General features: G+C 32.2%; 2 protein-coding genes across 2 annotated transcripts; one reads left to right on the forward strand and one right to left on the reverse strand.

The window, feature by feature from the left end:
• Nucleotides 1–87: 87 nt before the first annotated feature.
• On the reverse strand, nt 88–4,667 carry LOC102621802 (myb family transcription factor MPH1-like). Its single transcript, XM_006485091.4, has 5 exons — nt 4,443–4,667; nt 4,130–4,206; nt 2,309–2,430; nt 2,045–2,174; nt 88–621 (listed from the first exon to the last, which is right to left on the reverse strand). Exons 1-5 carry the CDS (start codon nt 4,564–4,566, stop codon nt 367–369), a joined length of 708 nt encoding a protein of 235 aa, XP_006485154.1. The 5' UTR covers nt 4,567–4,667; the 3' UTR covers nt 88–366.
• Nucleotides 4,668–10,994: 6,327 nt separating this feature from the next.
• On the forward strand, nt 10,995–14,833 carry LOC102619823 (protein JASON). The gene is made up of 7 exons (XM_006484920.4): nt 10,995–11,326; nt 11,412–11,460; nt 11,562–11,641; nt 12,682–12,929; nt 13,218–14,013; nt 14,101–14,183; nt 14,466–14,833. Exons 1-7 carry the CDS (start codon nt 11,159–11,161, stop codon nt 14,572–14,574), a joined length of 1,533 nt encoding a protein of 510 aa, XP_006484983.1. The 5' UTR covers nt 10,995–11,158; the 3' UTR covers nt 14,575–14,833.
• The last annotated feature ends 5,899 nt before the right edge of the window (nt 14,834–20,732 follow it).

Raw genomic sequence — 20,732 nt, forward strand, 5'->3', positions numbered from 1 at the left:
CTCTCTCCCCCCCCCCCCCCCCCCAAAACTATTGAAAGTCCCCATTTACTCTACAACATCAGCATCAGTTGCACCCTAATCATTAAATCAAGAAAACAAAAATGCTCTTATTATGTATGCAAATAAATATCAGTATAAAATAGCTCATCAAGAAGTAACATCCTAAAATAATGAGCTTGGAAAAGGCACCGGGATACTGCAATTATACATACTATAAAAGAAAGGATACAATCATATTTCTACGTTATATCTACATAACAAATTGGGATCGTACATAATATTTGCAATAAGCTTATGAGGATTAAAAAAAAATTATGACAATCTAAATCTCCGATTTCTAAGTCTAATTAATTTAATTAAGGTTGATTATATGGTAAGATCCAAGTTTAGCTCATCACTCGTCCCAAGAGATTGAAACTCTTGAGTATTATTGCTAGCAAAATTGTCATCTAATGAGCCGTCAGTTAAAGGCCATGATTCTCTTTCTTCTTCATCTTTTGTCATCAGATTCATCATCATTGAAGGAGTCGTAGTGAAGGATAGTGAGAGCTCGCAATTTTCATTTAAGCCACCAACTTCTTCTGTAGACATTTTACCTTGCTGTATGCTTGTTTGTGAATCCTGCAATGCAAATTTAAGATAGTATTGTTGAAAGTCTTGTCACTAAAGTACGGAACAACTTTTAGATGGTAAGATTAGCCCAGGCATCAAAATTATATCACAAATCAAAAATATTAAAATAAAATACGTACCAACTTCTCTTTTTTTTTAAAGATATGGATAAGCAAAACCCAAACTAATTTTTTAGTTTTTATGTTCGATAAGATTTGAATAAGGGTAGTCAGCAAAAATGGGGAAAAAAATATTTAAAAACCCACTCGGGCAAACTCCTAAAGGCAAGGGAGATTTTTGAGTTAATAGATAAGATTGTGTTACACCAAATAATTTTTTTAGGTTGGAAATCCGACTCCTAACTTTGAGTTAGTGATATTAAAGCAGATTTTGGCAGTGGAATAGGACTGTGTTAGATAGGAAAAGGGATTCTTGAGTTGATAAATAAGGTATGTTTACTCACCAAAAAGATGTCTTTGGGTTGCATATTTGAGCCTCAAGACTCAATAAACACTATAAGTTTGAGCTCTTGTAAGAAACTGTTTTGAACTAAATTTTGGTTGTCTTTTATCCCAAAGAATATAACCATTGGCTGGCTAATTGCAGTGGAAGTAAGAGGTTAAGGTTCTAAATTAAGTTAAGGGGATGTATTTTTTATTTTTGAATGGTCACAATCTATAAATATATCCAATCTGTGATCTACTAAAACTTTAGAACACACATTCACAATAGTTTACCAAGATTAGGTCATAAATTACTTGAATTTTTAATTAGACCCCATTATATCTAGTAAAATAACCCATATTAAATCTATAATAATTCTCTTAAGCTCATAAACCCATAAAATTTAACTTTAGGAATTATAAAAGTTTACAGTAACTCATATAGCTGGTTTTACTATTATTTAATTTAACTCGCTAAATCTTTTAAAATAACCTTCATAATCTTATAAACTCGAAAAATTTTAATTTTTACATTATTTTTCTTATGCAATTTAACCTCCAGAATAAATTATTTTTTCTGGATCTATCACCGGAAAGACCCCTATAGAGTCTTGAACTGGTGCCATCAATATTACTGAGACTAAAAGCATCCACCAGCTTATCACTGAACTTGTAACCCAATGACCAAGGGGGATGTACATTTAATTTGAGGGTAAACAGAAGTATGATGCAAGGCAACTAAAAAAACAATTGTGCTTCACTCCATGTTATCTAGTAAAGGACAGATTCGTAAATTAACACCCAACAAGAAAATATATTTATGTTTTGTCTATAATCAACAAGGTCACGAGGGTTTGAGGTAGTATATGAATCAAGAATAACATAAAAGAACTAAAAAAATTGAAAAAAAAAATTCAAAGGCTCATGATATGTTCAATTATTTGTCTTATCTTTATCAATATTAATACGCACATGCAAGAGAATGTTACCTGGTGCTCATCTTCACCAGCAGCTAGTTTTGCGTGTATAAGCCCACTGCTTTCCTCAGAGAAGACTTGATGTTTGACATAATTACTCCTCTCATATTCCCAATCTGCTGTGTATTCATTTTCCACTGGCCTGCAAAATATAATATGTGTGTGTGAGAGAGAGAGAGATTGTGATTTAAACATGAGTTAATGTTATAAAAGGCCAGAGAAAAAAGAAAATTAAAAATGACCAGAAAATAGAATATGATCAATAATTATGTGCACCTATGAGCCTGAGGGGAGCAAATGGACAATACTCCATGATTGTTACATTGTGCTCTTTGCATCTGCAAGTTCTTCATGGTTAAGGTGATATCGCCATTATGATTCTTCAAGTTTCTGTACATCTAGTAATTAAGCAAACATAAAACTCATGTAAAAAATATAAAAATCATCCAGTAAATAATCAATTTTATATATATAGTGAATATTCCACAATATCTATCTATTTGGGAATTTTAATTAATATGCACTGTAAGCAAGACACTGCATCATCTCTTTGCGGCCGCTTTATTATTTTTATTTGTTTGTTCTTTTCTGTGACATGAATTGCACGAGAATAATATTTTTTTTATTAAACTATTTGGTATTCGAAAATTAGATTGGGTTCTAACTAATTCATATTTAAGTCGGGTAGGATCATTAGGGTGGTAAAGCTCTCCCAACAAGTGTTTTAACGCAGTTGTATTCTCAAGTCTCGAATCGAAAACCTTGGTTAAAATAGAATAGTCTCATTTCAGTTGATCTACGTACTTGTTGGTTGAGAATAATAATTTTAATCGGTAATATTATCTGTTTTCAGGAAACCCAGGCCTTTATTGCCTAATATTATCAAACAAAGTCAAATTGTCATGCATGTCATCATTTTAAGTGAATAATCCCCATTTCTTGTTTAGTTGTTTATTATCAGGTCCCTGGAGATCGGAGAATTGAATGGATAGACATGTGACCCAATGATTATTTATATATCATCCAGTTTCTTTCTTTCTTTCTTTTTTGCATTTTTTTAAGGTATTAAACTATACGAAAATACCTACGTCATAGCTAGTTCAACAAAATACCTATATCATAGCTAGTTCAACACATATGTAAATAATTAAAAAAGAATCTTTTCTCACAAAGCAAATCAGGGACTTGAACTCTTATCCACATTTATTACCAATAAAATATAAATGATTTATTGGGTGATTTCCAATTTATATTGTTTAAATGCATATAATTAACCAAAATACATTTGATCAATTAGTTTAATTCATCACCACCTAGTTTGGTTGATTATAACTATGAAGGGAATATACCAGACCCTATATACTCATATATGTACACTTAATTAATCCTACATGGTATATCCCTGGCTTGTACTACTCTTTTGAAAAGATGTTTTATTGATCATAAGTTAATTACCATTTCTATCATCTTTCATCAAATTTTATAAACACAAATGATTAGGATAATATCATATACATATAAAATCAAAATATGGTGGGTACTAAACCATTACTTGCAACAAGGTACCAAATTAATCCTTCACAACTGATGATCCTTTTTTCAAACTAATTAATGCGCAACAAGGTGCCAAATTAAACCTTCACAACTGATGATCCTTTTTTCAAACTAATTAATGCAAGTCACTGTTAATTATTTTATCTTCACTAGGTTTTAGCTTTTGTTTATTAGCACACAATTTGTAGCTCGACCTTTAAAACATCACATGACACCTTTAGATAAAGTCTATCCTATAATTAATATTTTAGCTGGTTCTTGACTGAAGCTGGCTTTTGAGATGAACATTGACTGAAGCTGGCTTTTCAGATGAACATAGATTTTATTATTTTGATGAAGAATATATATGAATCTTTATCATTTTCTGTCCCTAATCAAGACATAAAAAATAATAATAACATTATAACGAAGAAATGTTTACATTGTCTAGAGCAAAAATAAATAAATAAAACAAAATAAAAGAAGTTGATGAAATGGTTTTATCTTAAATCAATCAATTTTTTTTTCTTGTGTTAATTATGTAGATTCTGAAACTTAATTTACCTGAAGATGACTTTTGATATGAGAAAGCTTCAGTCCCTTAACATTCATCATATGCAGAATTCGCTTTGGTGATGCTTCTGCAAATCCGCAGCATAAAATTAGTCCATGAAAAAGCAATCATATAGATTTAGGGTTACTGCATGAATCTGCATGCGTAGCTAACAAGTAACATAAATCATATAAAAGTGCTTCTAAATAAAAGCTCTTTACATGTTGTTTAGCTTCCCAGAATCACTTCTCGTTCTTTAGTTATTTCATTATTACAAGTAGGTACAGATCGATCAAACAATTGATCATCAAATGATTAACTTACTATATTTACCACCAAGGCGTTCAACTGCTTGAGAAAAGTGTTTATGAAGCTCCGGCGTCCATCGCAGACGTGGAAGCTCAGACTTGTTGTATTGCCTTACTCCAGTTCTCTGAGAATTTCTCATTCTTGCGTTAGGGTTCAAGAGAGAATCTGAAAAAAGCTTATCTCAGCATCACAAGATAAAGGGTAGGCTTGCCTTTGAATAAATATGAAAATAATGTAGGTTCAAAGCACATAAACTAACACATGTTTGGTCTAAGACCATAGACTTTTGTATGAGTAAAGTTTTTCATTTCAAACATGTTTTTAGTTTTATTCAAAAAAGAATTCTTTTTTCCTTGTTTTGGCCTCATTTTTGTCATGAAAACAAAAGGTCAATGGCTCGAGCGCGAAGAAATACATTTAATCATAAGTTTGATTAATTCTATGAGTAAAACATTTTTTTTTTAAAAAAAGACAAATTAAAATGAGAGCTAATTGAATGTGTTCGATGACATGAGTTCTTTTAATAAATTTTGAAATAAGATAGAAGAAATGATTAATTTCAACGTTAAAATAAGGGGTTTTTGATAATTTTCCCATAATGTATACTCTTCAATATCTGTATAGTGGTTTTTAATAATTTTCGCATAATGTATTCTCTTCAAGATCTGTATAGTAGTAAATTAAACAAGAATTGAATTGCATTCTATGAATGGAATGATTAACAATATTAAGTCATGCTTTTAATTATGTCATTTGTTTTGTATTCCTCAGTGTGCTGTATTTAGAAATCGACGTAGGGCACAAATTAAAGAAATTCGTATTTGATTTGTCTTTTAATTGGGAGAGCGATATAAATTGACAAGAAAAATTAAAAATTAAAAGGATGCTTGTGTTGTGAGTAAAAGAGAACAAGTCAAGAAAAGGAGCTTGTCAATAATTGATGCAAAAAAAAGTAAAATGGCGATTGGTGAGTTCTAAAAATGCTTGTCAAATTCAAAAGCATGTCTCAGCTTAATTAGCTTCATAACATGTTTAATTAGTAAAAATTTAATTATTAACACAATGATTACGTTTCTTGATATATATATATATAAATATATGCACGCACGTTTATATATATGTATATAAAAACCTAGGACAATATGCATGCATTATTTTATTTTATTTATATCCGTTTCTGTCCGCGCCAAGTGGATGAAGAGCCCCAAAAATTGCAAAGCAAAGAAAAAAGCCAAGGGCAAGTATAAAGTCAAGATGGGAATAAATATAAAGAAACAAACTACAAAGGCATCGATAAATTTCTTTCTTTTAGGCAATTTCCAATCACATTCATATGTCAATAAAAGACGGTGCCTACTTTTTTTGGACACATTAATTTATTTATTTGTTTATCTGTACGTCTGTGTATGCTGCCGTGTTCAACACTGCACTCCCCCAAAATTCAATATGCAGGAAAAAGGAAGCGAATGCTTTACAGTTCTTCTTAAATGAAGGATTAAATTCAAGCTGATGATGCAGAGTTTGAATATATGTAATCATATATATTACTAATCCGTGTTGACCATTGATCACACCGTGAGGAAAGCACGTAGCAGATTAATTAAATACAGAAACGGCGGCTCAACATGCCTTAGCGGTAAATCGCCTCTCTTCCCACCTATTATACTGTGAGGGGAATTCAAGTTCTCTCGTGTGAAATATGAGAACTGAGTTTCTTCTAAATATTTGAAAATAGATTCATGTTGTTGTACGCTCAGATAACCGAACTGTGTTATCAAAGAACATTGAACAGAACTGTGTCATAGGGTCAGAGCTAGGTATGGGCCAACACTAACGGTAGTGGCGGAGCCACATAGGGACCAGCGCGCAGGGCTGCAACACTTCCAGTCATATATATATGAAGAGTAAGAGTGAGATTAACCAATTTTTTCCGCATGCCATATCTGTAAATACGTAATCTATGAAGAAGAAGTTGATTCTTTTGCGTGCATATGATATCTAGGGGTTAATGACATATTTTATTAAACACCATGCAGAGTATATGTATATATTTTTTAAATTAGCTTCTGATCTGTTTGCTTTTACGACCAAACAGTACTGTGTGTAAAATGAACTGGGAATAATAATTCTCAAACAAAGCTTTACTTCATTTGCTAGCTAGATTTAGAAAAATGAAAGATGCATGAGCTGCGATTTAGGCTTTGCATATGCCGAAAATAATCTAAATTGATGTCTTCTCTTGTGGCTCAAAATCCTACAGGCGGCTATTGTGAAATTAACAGAGGCAGCTCTAGTAATAAAATAAAAAAGTTAGCAATGTTAACAGAGGCAGCTCTAGTAATCCTTCTCGCCTCGTCATCTTTGTGAATGTTGATTGTCTTGGAAATTTATGAGAATGTGTAGCAGGTTTCTTGAAAGAATTGATGATGCCCAAAAATTCAAAATGATAAGAACGAAAGTGATAAAGTGCATTGGCTCGCTTTTTCTCTCGGTGGAAATTTAGGTGAGATATGGTTAGCAATCTGACACAAAATTAGTTATCATCATCATCAATCTCTTTGACTTGATATGTCTCTACCATTTACGGCTTTGCTAGCTACATGCATATATAGCTGCGCATCCATCATTATTTCCATTCCAGCTAAGCCATGTGTATAATAAATATTAAGGTTTTTCCTAGAACGTTCTAGGGTAGTTTACATCTATAAAGCAGATTACTTGTATGTATCCATTATATATACACAAATTCTAATGCAATATAATTTGTCTTTTATTAAATTAATTTTTTTTTTATCTTTTGATTTAGTTTTAACCATATTAAAGTCAAAGATTATGATAGGAGTAGGTATTGATTCGGTTCGATTTGAAAATTTTAAAAAGCCGATTTGGGAATTTCTATTCAGTTCGGCTTTGGTATCTAACCATTCAGTTTTTTATAACTAAAAGACCAAACTGAAATTGAAAAAAATCAAGTTGATTTGGTTTTGTTCTACCCTCCCCATACGACACGTGGTGTTTCTTTAATTTCAAAATTATTTTATTTATTTTTTCAATTCGGTTTTCGGATTTAAAATTTTGGACTAAAAACTAAACTAGATTATTCGATTTTATATATTTAGTTTTTTCTAAGAAAATACCTAACCGAACTAAAAAAAAATCGAACCGAACCGATAATATTTCGGATTCGGTTCGGTTTTGTACACTCCTAGAGCCTTAGCTGTGAAAACAATTCTAAAAGTAAAGTGATTTAATTATATGAGTATGAATATGATCCAATAAATTAAAGACAACTATCAAATATAATGAATGCATGCATGCATGCATGTTAGGCCGAAAAGGAAAAAGCAAACTAAAAAAAATTCAATGTGATCAATAAAGCAGATGAGGTATTCATCCACTGACTGGTCTCCAACTAACCCAAAAAGCAAATGATTTGTGTCATGTAAGTGTGATAAGACTGAGCCAAGAAGGAATGTTAATTAACACGTGCTAGTGATTATTGAAGACTGGATTAGTTGGTGCTCAGGGTAAATTAATTGAAGATTTATATATATGACAGATGGTGATGCATTCATTGGTCATTAAGGCAAGCAAATAAAATAGTTCTTCTTGTTAGCTTATGAGTTTTTGATTCGATGGGATAAAATAATCAAACTTAATTTATCTTTGAGGCTTGAGGTTAAATGTGGGTCTATGATCAATGGGTGGGAGTAGTGTTCCCTTTCCCGTTCGACACGTGTGGATTCATTACTTAGGTAAAGCGAACACGTGCAAGCTTGGCTCCCATTTTCTTTTCTATTTTATTTAAGCCCCTTTAACTATTGTTTATTTATACTATTGACAGACATATCTTGAATACTTTCACATAGATCCACAACGAATTCATAAATTCATTATTATAATCAAGGAAAAGCTTATGTTACATCAGCTGTACGTTACAACTGTAAATTTTAAATCCTCAGAAAAGTTAATAATTATAGAAAAGTCAATAATTTTTAGAGTTTTATTTTAAACCCCGGGCTACACTGCAAGTACTTCAATTTTTTTAAAAGTTTTTCATTTATATTTATAAAAAATTTAGTACCAAGTTTTTATTTTATTTAATTAAATATCTAACTTATTTAATCTTATATTTATTGAAATTTTATTCATTATATTAATGGTTTCTTACTTTAATATATCATGGTTTTCAATGTTGAAGTCTTTTATTAATTGTTTAACTTCATTAAACTCTTTACTCATTTGATCTCCTAACTTTTCAATTTGTTTTATGTTTTCTTAATTGAAATTATTAATTTCTAATATTTCATTTGCATTTCCTATATCATTTATAGATAAATTTGAGTTTCCTAATTTATTTAATAAATATAGTGAAATTTAATTTATTTGATTATTTTCCCATGTGTCTGAATCATTGATCAGATTAAAAAAATTGAAATCTTTCATAAGAAAATCCTCTTTGAGTATAACTAAATTGTGGTAACTTATTAGTTTCTATATTTGTGAAATTTTAGAGGTTCTGGTGATTTATTCATTGTACCATCTTTCTAGTAATTTATTAGATTCATAAGATATTTATGACATATAATATCTCTTATAATTCACGATGCTAAATTCAGATTACAAAATTTATATATATATATATATAGAAGCAAAAAATATAGTTTACGTCTTAAGATAGACAAGAAATTATAAACGCAGATGTAAAATATATACAAAATTTGTAGATCTTTATAAATATAATAATCATTTAAATCTTTATAAAATATGGTGAAAACTTTAAAAAAATTTAAAAATAAATGTAGAATAGATGGACAACAAAATCATTTAGTTATACAAAATTAATGAGGACTTATTTAAAAAATAAGTAAATATGTGATTAAAAATAATTTTTTTTATAAATAACTATTACACCCGTACCTCATTTTACGTTAAACTTATTTTCATCCATTACATTAAGAAATATCAAAATCTAAGTACCCATTTAGTAACATAAGCGAGTTTTAGATTCGTAAGTGGTGATGTGTCAGCCTGACCCACAAAAGTTTAATTTAATTTCTGCTTCATGCTTGGGTTGGGTCATGCCACAATCTTAACAGTTCAACGGGCCACAAGCGAGTTTTATATATTTATTTTTTTTTAAAAAAAATGATGATTTTTTGTCCACCCCGATATGTTTCGACATATCACAATCTGTACCCAAATATTTTTGACCAGTCTCACCGTACACCCACATCTATCAATTTGAGTGTTTATTCTAACGTTGAAAGGACACATTCAAATTTGTGTAAATAATTAAACTATTAAATTTAAGGGTGGATTTAATGGAATCGAGTGTGTAGTGGGATTTGTTGAAAGAGTTGGGTGCATGGTGAAACATGTCCAAATAACTAGGGGCGGACCATAAATTGACCGATGGCTTATTTAAATAAAATTTATATTAATAGAGCTTTTACAAATATAACTTTAACCTAAAAATTATAGTTGTTTAATTGTCAATGAGAATTTTTATTAAAAGTTATAAAAATTTTTTAGTAGATAATTTTTTAAAAGTTATGTTATGAAAAGAATAAAATAAGATTGTTAAATAAGTAAAGAATATTTTAGATATTTTAATATTTAAAAAAATTTCAACATCTTCTTTCAGAAGTTAAAAATTTAAGTTTTTACTAGTAAAGACAAAATAATTTACTTAATTTTCAAAAGTCTTGCTGAAAATTTTTTTTTTTATGAAAGCGTACAAGATTAAATAAGTACTTGCAACTATTAGATAAGATATATCAAACAAACACTTAAAGTATATTCGACATCTTTAAAAGTATTTTCAAAAATGCTTTGGAGTAGTTCTTTACTTCTTTTGACAAAACCATTTAAAAAAATTCTTTTCAAAAGTATTCTTTTGACTCTAAAAATCATGACAAATGAGAAACTCTATCAAAATTGATTTTAAATTGCATGTCATTTCTCTACTATATAAAACCATTCATAAATGACAAACTAATAATTAATTAAATAGTAGACATTTTATTGTCTTATTGTTGAAGTTTAGAATTCGAGTTATTTCGTGCCTTTTTTTTAATATCCATATTACGTCGTGAAATAGTTAATTTTAAGAGACAATACATATTTAAACTGAACTATCATAGATTTGATTTAAGATAGTAAATCAGCTTCCATTTCTTTTTTAGAGGAAATGTTATGCATTTAAATTTGAATTTGATTTAAACTAGATATATCATTAAGCAATTCTTTAAACGGGAAATTTAATCCAAATTTATTATCACTATTATAATTTAAGTTTTAATTTTAAAAAAATAGACAAAAAAATAATTTATTACATTAGGCTGATCCCATAATCTGACATTAACCGCAAATTAATCTGCAATAACATTCCTTCCTCCTCGAGACTCGAAACGTACGTAGCACTCGCCGCTTCAACAATTAATGGCAAGTTATATACACGTGGCACTTTTACAAAGCGAGTTATCGTATTACCATACGCGTCGCAATACTCGAATTATTTTTCAATTTGGGAGGCAATTTGTTTTCCCTCGTCCGGATTAGTTCAAATTTCAAAAACAACGCAACAACTCTCTCACTGTTGTTAATTGGCCGATTAATTAAAATCCACCAAAAAGAAATCAAAAGTTTAAGGAAAAAAAGAAAAAAAAGATAGGGTTTCATTATTGACACTGACAAGGGCAAAATCAAGAGAGGAGAGAGATGATATTATGATAAGCTCATTGCTGAATCATCGAGAAATCGGGCGTGTTTGCAGATTGGTGGTGAGGTTTCTAGACGTCACCGTTTCGAGAGCCATGGGCTGTTTCTTCGGTTGCTTTCGTATCAGAGACGACCGAGCTCGTATCTCTCATACTACTCGACCTAATAAACACACGGTAAGCTTCATTTTGCTTCGATTTTTAGGGTTTATGCTAGAAATTGATGGACTCGACATTTTGTATTTCTGCTTGTTTTGATCAGGAAGCTGTGATATCGAAAAATCGTTTGTCCTCTCTGTTTTTATCTGAAGGTGAATTTTGCTCTTATTATTATTTCTTTTTTCTTTTTTTTTTGAATATTATTTATTTGTTTGTTTCAAAATTAGAGTTCATTTGTGTTTGTTTTTGATAGAAAAAGAAGAGTCTTGGAGCAATGATATTGAAAGTCAGCGTTTGGAGTCTCCAGAAATTGATAAGAGCCTCAAGGACGAGGTAATGATTGATTTGTTTGTTTTGAGTTTTGATTATGTATGTGGAAGCCGGTGTGCGATCAATGAAAAAGACACATTTTTGTTGTCGATGTTGATTTGGGACTTGAATTGGCCGGAATTTGAAATTAGTTGTATAGAGCTGGAGATGTACGGATTATTCACTATTTTAGCTTTAACTAGCAATACTCTGTTAAGAGTATCTGAATATAATACTGAAATCCTGTTGACTTGAGCAAATGTGCTGAGCTTGTTTAATGCTGAGGTGGCAGAAAGTGACACGTTGGCAGAGGTTTACCAAACCGACTTAGAAGAAATAGATTATCTGCAGCTCATTAGTTTGTTAAACAGAAGATTAGTTAGCGAAGTATCAATGTGATTTAGATTTCAGAATTTACAAATTATCAATGTTTTTTAGATTTCAGAATTTACATAAGAGCTACTACAATAAATATTAGATGTATCACTTTTGTTGTATTCAATTAGTTTAGATGATAAAAGTATCTCTGCTCTCTCAATTTTCATTTTTTAATTTCCTTCTTTTTCTTTCTGGCCAAACACTGCAATATCTCCTTTAATTCAACAAGGGTTCAGATTGGGTAGATGAAGGTTGTAATGGAGAGCAACTGGCTTTTCAGTAGTTCAGTTTCTTTCAAAACTGGTTACGGTTTTTAGATAATAATGTGGTAAAATGATTTTCTAACCCTTGAAATTATAGAAGACCTTTTAGCATATGCCTAAATGTGTTAAGGAGGACAAATGACGCTTAATTACTTAAATACGTTTCAAATGGAGGCTTGAGTTTTTTTTTAAAATTTTTTAAATACTTTAAAATTAGAAAAAATAAAATTTTGATGGGAGATTCTGCAATATAATCTTTTGAAGTTTGAGCTTGTCACAGTTAATCCTTTATTTAATGGTTTATACAGTTATAATTTTGTTTTTTCAAAGTAGTTTTGATGGGTATATCTATATATCAGTACTCTTAGATCAAACTTTTGCATATATTGAACTTTTCTTGATTGTATAAAGTTCATTTTACAGGCCAAGTTTCTTAAAGCTTGTGGCACTCTAATTGAGACTCCTGCTGAAATTCGGAAAGCATCTCAAAAATTAAAAGGTTCACCCTCTTCTGGAAAAGATAAAGAATCTTCAAAGTTCCATTCTTGGCTTCCTAATACATCGATCACGAAACTTCATCTGGGAAGGGAATGTGATCAGCCCCCTTCTCCCATCAAACTTTCTGAAGAATGGGGAAGAGAATCACCTTCTTTGGAACACACACCTAGCAGGTTGGAGTTATAGCTTAACAAATTGTCGCAACGAATTGATGCTTAATAATTTCCTTTAAAACTTAGTTGTAATGGAGTTACATTGCTCATAACTCTTGATGGCAGGGGTTTCTCAGTCATCAAAAACGGGTTGCTCTCTGCAACTTTCTTGTCCTTTATGTTCTTGAAATACCAAAACCTTAGAAATGGAAATGCTTTCAACCTGATTTCACTATTAATTTTTTCCCCAAAATTCATTTCGGAAAATCCTGTAGATGTCTGACACATGTTTCATGTCATTTTTTGCAGCTGTATATCCAATGCACAAACAACTGGACGTATCTCTATCAGCTCTACTGATTGCAATGTTGCAGGGAATGCTAATCCTGAAGTGATGGTTAACTCTAATCAATCTGGCAGTATTGCATCTGCTTCACCTTGGATTTCAGGCACAAATGCCCAGTGCAGGAACAAATCTGTGCGTTTTGAATTCGATTCTGATGCATCTTCCTCTAAAGATTCTTCATCTGGCAATATCAGTCAGATTTGCAGGAAATATGAATCCCCAGACAATGAGAATGTGTCAAAGAATTCACCTAATCCTACGCCACTAAAGCTTTCTGATGATATGCAAACACCTGGAACTGTTTACCCTACAAACCTTAAAAGTTTGGCAGATGGGAATACTCGAATCAGGTCTCAGTATGTGTACTCAGTATGGAACCCAGTTGAGAGTGTTTCACAATTGAAGGCACTAGAGGAAGAGGGTTTTGACTCACATGAATTATCAGGTGAGCTCAAAGAATCTATTGAAAATGCAACTCCAGAATTAGACACAGGGGTAGAAGGAAGTTCAGTTGGCAAAGATTTGAAGGTAGAGGCAAGCTTGTCAGCATGGTTGAAGCCAGCAGCATCCACTAGTGATGATAATAGTAAAAGTACAGGGGGTTCTTCCAGGAAAAATTCTCACTTTGCTAGAAATCCAGGAGATAGGCCTATAATCGGGATGGTTGCTGCTCACTGGATTGAGGAAGAGACTCCTCAGATTGGGCCCAAATGGTGGGATGGGAATGGCATTCCAAATTCAACTAATAAATACAAGGAGGTGCTCTAATCCTCCCTTTTCTCCTTTTCAATTCATTAAATTTGCCTGAAGAATGCTGCTGCAAGGACTGGCTTGTTTTCTTTGCAGGATCAGAAAGTGAGTTGGCATGCGACACCATTTGAGGAGAGGTTAGAAAAGGCATTGTCCGAAGAGACTTTCATCTCTCAAAGGTATATATCTCTTGTGTCTATTCTTCTGGTAGGGCATCTAAGGAACTGATTCATTGATTTACTTCTGTTTAGCCATTCCATAATGTGATATGCACCTGGAAAAAATGCGATTGAATGTTTGTAGCATTGTCCTGAGTGGTAAAGAATAACTGAGAGGGTAATATTTCACAAAATGAACTGATGTTTCAAAGATAAAATCAGCCCAATTCAACAACATAGATTTGAGGATTAAAAATACATTGGATTGTTGGGTTCTGATTGTTTTAGTTGTCTGATTTTCAGGAAGAACATAAAGGAGAACCCCGTTGTTTTTGAAGACACCGAAGAAGCCGATACAGCTCTTTCTCAGTTGCGACCTTCCTCACATTCCAAGTCGGTTGTTTCATACTAACGACGTTTGCCAAGTGTCTTTACTCTACAGTTTGGCATCGAGTTGTCAATTGAATTGAGTTTCTAGAACTTGAATTGAAAGAGTTTTATGTTGTGAAATACCGTGGTTGTGTGCGGAAAGTCATCGAACTCGATAGCTCTTTTGTGTTGGGTTACATGTTGGAGTTAAGTGCAATGTAAATCAAACAATACAACTTTGTGCATCAATGATGCATTGAAGCACACATTTTTATGTTCATCTAAGCTATCCGTTATCAGTATGTCCGTGGAGTTCGACCAAATTTATCATGCACTCTACAGTAGATAATGCTTTTTGTATTGGTTTATTTTAGGGTTGGTAAATTAAGGGTTTGGCCGGACTTTTTCAAGCTCTGGCGCAAGTTATCAAGAATAGGTTCAATCCTTTAAAAATTCATTGAAACTCAGACGGGCCAGGCTTGGATTGGGCCTGGACTGACCTAGACTCTCCATTAAATTTGGAAATAAGTTTTTAATAAAATAAAAGAATTTAATTTAAAAATAATTATCTAATACATAATAAAATAATAATTCAACATACAAAATAAAAAATGTATATTAATATAATATTTTAAATTTTTTCTTTTTTAATTTAATTTATGTTTTTTTATTTATAAATTCAAATTTTAATCTATACAATCTTTATGTTTTTCAATCCACATATATACAAGTTCAATCCATGTGGACTTGGGCCGAACTGGCGAGGGCTTTTTTACCAACCCCAATTTATTTCTTGGATAGTAGTAAAATAGCAAAAGGGATGGGGTCAAATTGCAATACTAGAAAACTAGCAGGGGCAAATTGAAGATCCAAAAAAATTTGTTGTTTATAATCAGATAAACCTTCAATCTGCAGGAACCGTGAATGGGGGATTGAGGGTTTTACGGAGAGAGGAAAGAGAAAGAAGGCCGTATGAATACTGGAAGCGGCGAATAACATGTGGATACGAAAACCTGAGGGGATCATGATGTCCTTTTAATCAAGTAATATAGTTTTCAATCTGAAACACTACAATTTTTGCTTCGCTGCTCGTATTTATTGTCTTCTTTTTCTCTTCACACCTCTCTTTGCAATTCCCTCCAATTTCTTCTCCCTTTTTCGGGCCTTGTGATGATGCGCTCAGCTCTGAAGGTTCTATCGACATATCCATCCTTCTCCATCTCCTCGCTTCCGGACCGGGACCCTTGTGAACCCGATCCAAATTTGATTTTATTTAAATACAAATTATCGTACTTTTTTTTATGAATACAAATAGTTTTTTTTAATACATTATTTAATTGGAATTTTAATATCGCAAATGTTAAAAAATTCGTTTCTGTTTATTACTTTCTAGTGTAATTTGTAAACCTGGTCTTTCATGTAGCGATTTTTTTTTTTTTTCAAAGAGATAATAAGTTATTTTTGTGCTAGAAGAATAGGAGTGAAATTAGACCCTACAATCCCTAAGTTCACTCAAAATAATTAGCTGATTAATTAAAAGGATAACATGCAATTTAAATTTAAATTAAACCAAAATAAATATATTAAGAAAACATTCTTGGCGATTCAATTTGTATCTCTACAATTTTATTTTATTGTTGCATACATTAAATCCTTGACAATATGAATTATTATCATGGAAATGATTATTGAGAAATTTACCTCTTTAGTCATTTTCATAAAATCATTATTAAGATTAAGTATGTAACAAAATTTATTACTGTAATGATCACTTACAACCATGGTCGATAAATTATCCTTAAAACAAACTAAACAAACCCAAAACAACTAGTAATTTATAAACACCCTACTCCACAACACTTGAGAAGTGACTCCTATTTGGTATTAAAGGCCTCACGGCCCATCAATCCCAGGCCCGTAAAGGCCCACGGGCTGGCACGGTGGGGCGTGCCTAATTGTTTTTGTTAAGCCCAACCGCCCAAAAAAGGCCCATCAAATTTTAAGTCCACGTGCCTGGCATGGTTTGTTTAAGCCCACGTGCGTTTTCCAAGCCCATCAGCCCATCTAATAATAACAACAACAACAATAATAATTATAATAATTTTTATTAATTATTAAAAGAAAATTTAACATTTTATTATCAATTTATCACAATTCCGTAACTTATATATTTAAATATTTAATTTCACAATTACCAATTCAATTATAACATAACAATATTATTTGTACTTCAATGAAGTAAATTACACCTAATTTTATTTGAACTATTAATATTATAATTGGACTTGAACCCCATTGAATGAAAATGAAACTTTTAATTTATCATAAAAAATAAAAAAATATTTCGTTCATAATTTTTTTGTGTATAAATATGAAAAATATTTTATTCACAAATAACAAATGAAACATATGTCCATTAACTAAGTTACGATTTCATAAATGAAATATTAATTGTCGTAAAATTTTGATATATCATTTATAAAATCGTGATATTTATAATTTTATTTATTAAAATTATGATATTTATTTATTCATTTAATAAATGATAAACATAAAACAATTAGAATTTTTTAAAACTAAGACTTAAATTAATTTAATAAAATATATTTAAATTTTAAATTTTAAATATATGTGTAAAATCATAATATTCTTATTTTTTACTTTTTATTAAAAAAATTACTTTGATATACTTTGACCCACGTGCTATTGATGGCACACGGGTTGCGTGCTAACCCATCAATTAAGTGTGCTTATTACGTGTCTTTTTTCGTGCCGTACGATGGCCCACCGCTAATTGTGTCGTGCTTTTAACGTTCACATGCCTAAAAATCTGAGCTCAACCCAGTCCACGTGAGTGCCGTGTCGTGCCGCGTGCTTTGTCGAAATGTGCTTGTGCCGTGCCTGTGCTATGTCACGTGCCACCCAGCTCGTTGGGCACCTTTAGTTGGTATCATTACTATCCAAGGCTGTATTTTGTTGTAAGATATATCTGAAAATTAAATAAGATACATATTAGAATAATATTTAAATTATGTATGTATGTATGTATGTATGTATGTATGTATGTATGTTTGTTTGTTTGTATATAGATAGCCAATCCATTGCACAGGGGCAATAGAGCCTAACACTCATGTGAATGGAGCCCATCACCCTAATTGGGATGCTTTCATCTCTTTCTCGTAGTGTCCGTAGGTATTTTTAATATTAAAGAGTGTATAATTAGAGATGTATTTTAGCCCATCACCCTAATTGCCCAGTGCACTTAACAATATAATTGAAATAATCCTTTCTTTAGAGGTATTTTAGCAAACACTTGATGTGTCATTCGTGGCATAATCTAATCTTAACAAAAGTTAAAATTTTTCATGCCCAGTACATATTCCTTATTATCACATGTACCCATCAAACAAATAATTTAATCAGCAATTAAAAAATAAACTATGGAAATATGATGCAGCGGAAGTTTAATGTTCAAAACATTCCGTTGATTCTAGAGAATACCGGACAAAAGAACAACTAAATTCATGTTGATTCAAAAGAATACCGCGAATTTAAGGTTTAAAACTCGTTGATTCCGCAGAATACCGAGAATTAACTGTTCAAATACTCACAAAGAGATTTGAAAATTGAAATATTATTAAACTCAAAATTCTAAATTGAAAGGGACACAAAATTCTAAATTATAAAGGAATTAAAAAGTCTTAAACTTTAGTTAATAAGGAAACTAATCTTAGTATAATATGGATTCCTACTCTTCATCATTCCCCCCAAGGTGGAGAGAATTCGCCCTCGAACTTGGATTGTCAGCAACAACATTTTCATCATGATCACCTCTATAAGGAATAAGATGCTTGACATTAAATACATTTGCGGTGCGGATATGACTAGGAAGCTTTAATCTGTAGGCATTAGGATTTATCTTCTCTATAATCTCCAAAGGGCTGATTTTCCTATCAGAAAGCTTGTTGTACTCACCAACTGAGAATCTATCTTTAGTTAGGACAGCCCAAACAAGATCTCCCACTTGAAATTTCAAAGCTCGACGTTTTTTGTCTGCCACAATTTTATAACCTTCGGTTGTCTGCTTTAAAGACTCTTGCGTAGTTTCATGAATTTTCTTAAGCTACTCAATAAAGTCTTATGCTTTACTACTTTTGCGAACTAAATCTGGAATTGGAGCCAAGTCGATGGGAGCTCGTGGATTATATCCGTAATTCACCTGAAAAGGGCTTAAACCAGTACTGCGCTTAACTACACGGTTATAAGCAAACTCGACTTGATATAACTTTTGATCCCACATCTTTAAGTTATTGCCAACTAGACTACGTAGATGGTTTCTTAAAGAGCGATTGACAACTTCAGTTTGACCATCTGTTTGTGGGTGGTAAGCACTACTGAAATTCAGGTGAGTGTTAGTCAACTTCCATAATGTCTTCCAAAAATGGCTAAGAAATCGTATATCCCGGTCAGATACTATAGAACTCAGTAAACCATGCAATCTATAGACTTCCTTGAAGAATAGACGAGCAACAGTCAAAGCGTCTGTAGTCTTTTTGCAAGCAATAAAGTGAGCCATTTTCAAGAATCGATCAACAACAAATATTGAATCCATACCCCTCTGAGTGCGGGGTAATCCCAAAACAAAATCCATGCTAATGTTAGCCCAAGGTTGTGTTGGAATCGGCAGCGGCATAAATAACCCAGCATTAGTTGTTGCGCCCTTGGAAACTTGACAAATGCGACAACTCTCGACATAGTGATAGACTTCACGCCTCATAGTAGGCCAAAAATAAGTGTTGGCTATTAGAGCTAGAGTTTTGTCACGACCCATGTGCCATTCGTTAGGTAACTCTGCAATGATTTTCAATCTCAAACTTGAGTCAGGAACACACAACTGATTACTCTTGAAAATGAATTTGTCATGTAAATGATAATCTGAGCGAAACCCTGCAACAACGTCTTTTAATATGGGAGCAAAGTAAGGATCAGAAGCATATAACTCTCGAAATGTGTCAAATCCGAGAACTTGATTATGCATCTGTGTCAATAAAGAAGTTCGTCGACTAAGTGCATCTGCTGCCTGGTTGAATTCACCAGAGGTATGCTTCACCACAAAAGAAATTGTTGAAGGAATGCTGTCCACATGGCATGTCTGTGAGAGAGCTTGTCTTGACTATTGAGGTATTTTAACCCAGCATGGTCAGTGTATAAAACAAAGTCTTTATGAATTAGATAATGTCACCAATGTTTTAACGCTTGGACTACTGCGTAAAATTCCACGTCATAAGTGTTGTAGTGTGCCTTTGCTCCATTCAACTTCTTACTGAAATAAGCTATAGGCTTACCCTATTGGCTAAGAACAGCTCCAATGCCGACCTTAAAAGCATCACAATGTACCTCAAAAGTGAGTAAAAAATCTGGTAGAGCAAGTACTGGGGCAGTAATCAACTTTTCTTTAATGATCTTGAATGCCTTAGTAGCTGCCTCTGTCCAAGAGAATTGTCCTCCTTTCATGCAATCCGTGATTGGTGCCATAATAGTACTGAAATGAGGAATGAATCGCCTATAAAAAGAGGCCAATCCATGGAAACTTCTGGTGGCGGATAAAGTAGTTGGCAGAGGCCAATCTCGAATAGCATCTACTTTTGATTGGTTAACATATATACCATCCTTCGACACCACATATCCCAAAAATAATACTTTCTCTGTCAAGAAAATATACTTGTTTACTGTTGTGTATAAACTTGCTGCTCTTAAGGCTGAAAACACTTTTCTCAAATTTGTAGATGTAACTCGTGACTGATGCTATATATAAGTATATCATCAAAGTAAACAACCACAAACTTTCCAATGAAATGATGAAGAACTTGATTCATGACTCGCATAAAAGTACTTGGAGCATTGGATAAGCCAAACGGCATTACCAACCACTCGTATAACCCTTCGCAAATTTTAAAAGCTGTTTTCCATTCATCTCCAAGTCGTATTCGAATTTGATGGTAGCCACTTTTCAAATCAAGTTTGGTAAAAATTGTTGCTCCATTGAGTTGATCTAACAAGTCATCTAATTGAGGGATTGGAAACCGATATCGAACTGTAATTTTATTGATAGCTCGATTGTCCACGCACATCCTCCAAGAACCATCTTTCTTTGGAGTCAATAAAGCATGGACTGCACATGGACTAAGACTTTCATGGATA

The sequence above is a fragment of the Citrus sinensis genome, chromosome 4, assembly GCF_022201045.2.
Source record: "Citrus sinensis cultivar Valencia sweet orange chromosome 4, DVS_A1.0, whole genome shotgun sequence".
Lineage (NCBI taxonomy): Eukaryota > Viridiplantae > Streptophyta > Magnoliopsida > Sapindales > Rutaceae > Citrus > Citrus sinensis.

Excerpts from the sequence above, each read along its gene's own strand:
- LOC102619823 (XM_006484920.4), top strand. The coding sequence starts at position 11,159 with ATGATAAGCTCATTGCTGAATCATCGAGAAATCGGGCGTGTTTGCAGA. Across the intron at positions 11,461-11,561 it reads CTCTCTGTTTTTATCTGAAG|AAAAAGAAGAGTCTTGGAGC; the intron begins GTGAATTTTGCT and ends TGTTTTTGATAG. Across the intron at positions 14,184-14,465 it reads GAGACTTTCATCTCTCAAAG|GAAGAACATAAAGGAGAACC; the intron begins GTATATATCTCT and ends TCTGATTTTCAG.
- LOC102621802 (XM_006485091.4), bottom strand. The coding sequence starts at position 4,566 with ATGAGAAATTCTCAGAGAACTGGAGTAAGGCAATACAACAAGTCTGAG. Across the intron at positions 2,431-4,129 it reads ATATCAAAAGTCATCTTCAG|ATGTACAGAAACTTGAAGAA; the intron begins GTAAATTAAGTT and ends CTTAATTACTAG. Across the intron at positions 622-2,044 it reads CTGGTGAAGATGAGCACCAG|GATTCACAAACAAGCATACA; the intron begins GTAACATTCTCT and ends TTTGCATTGCAG.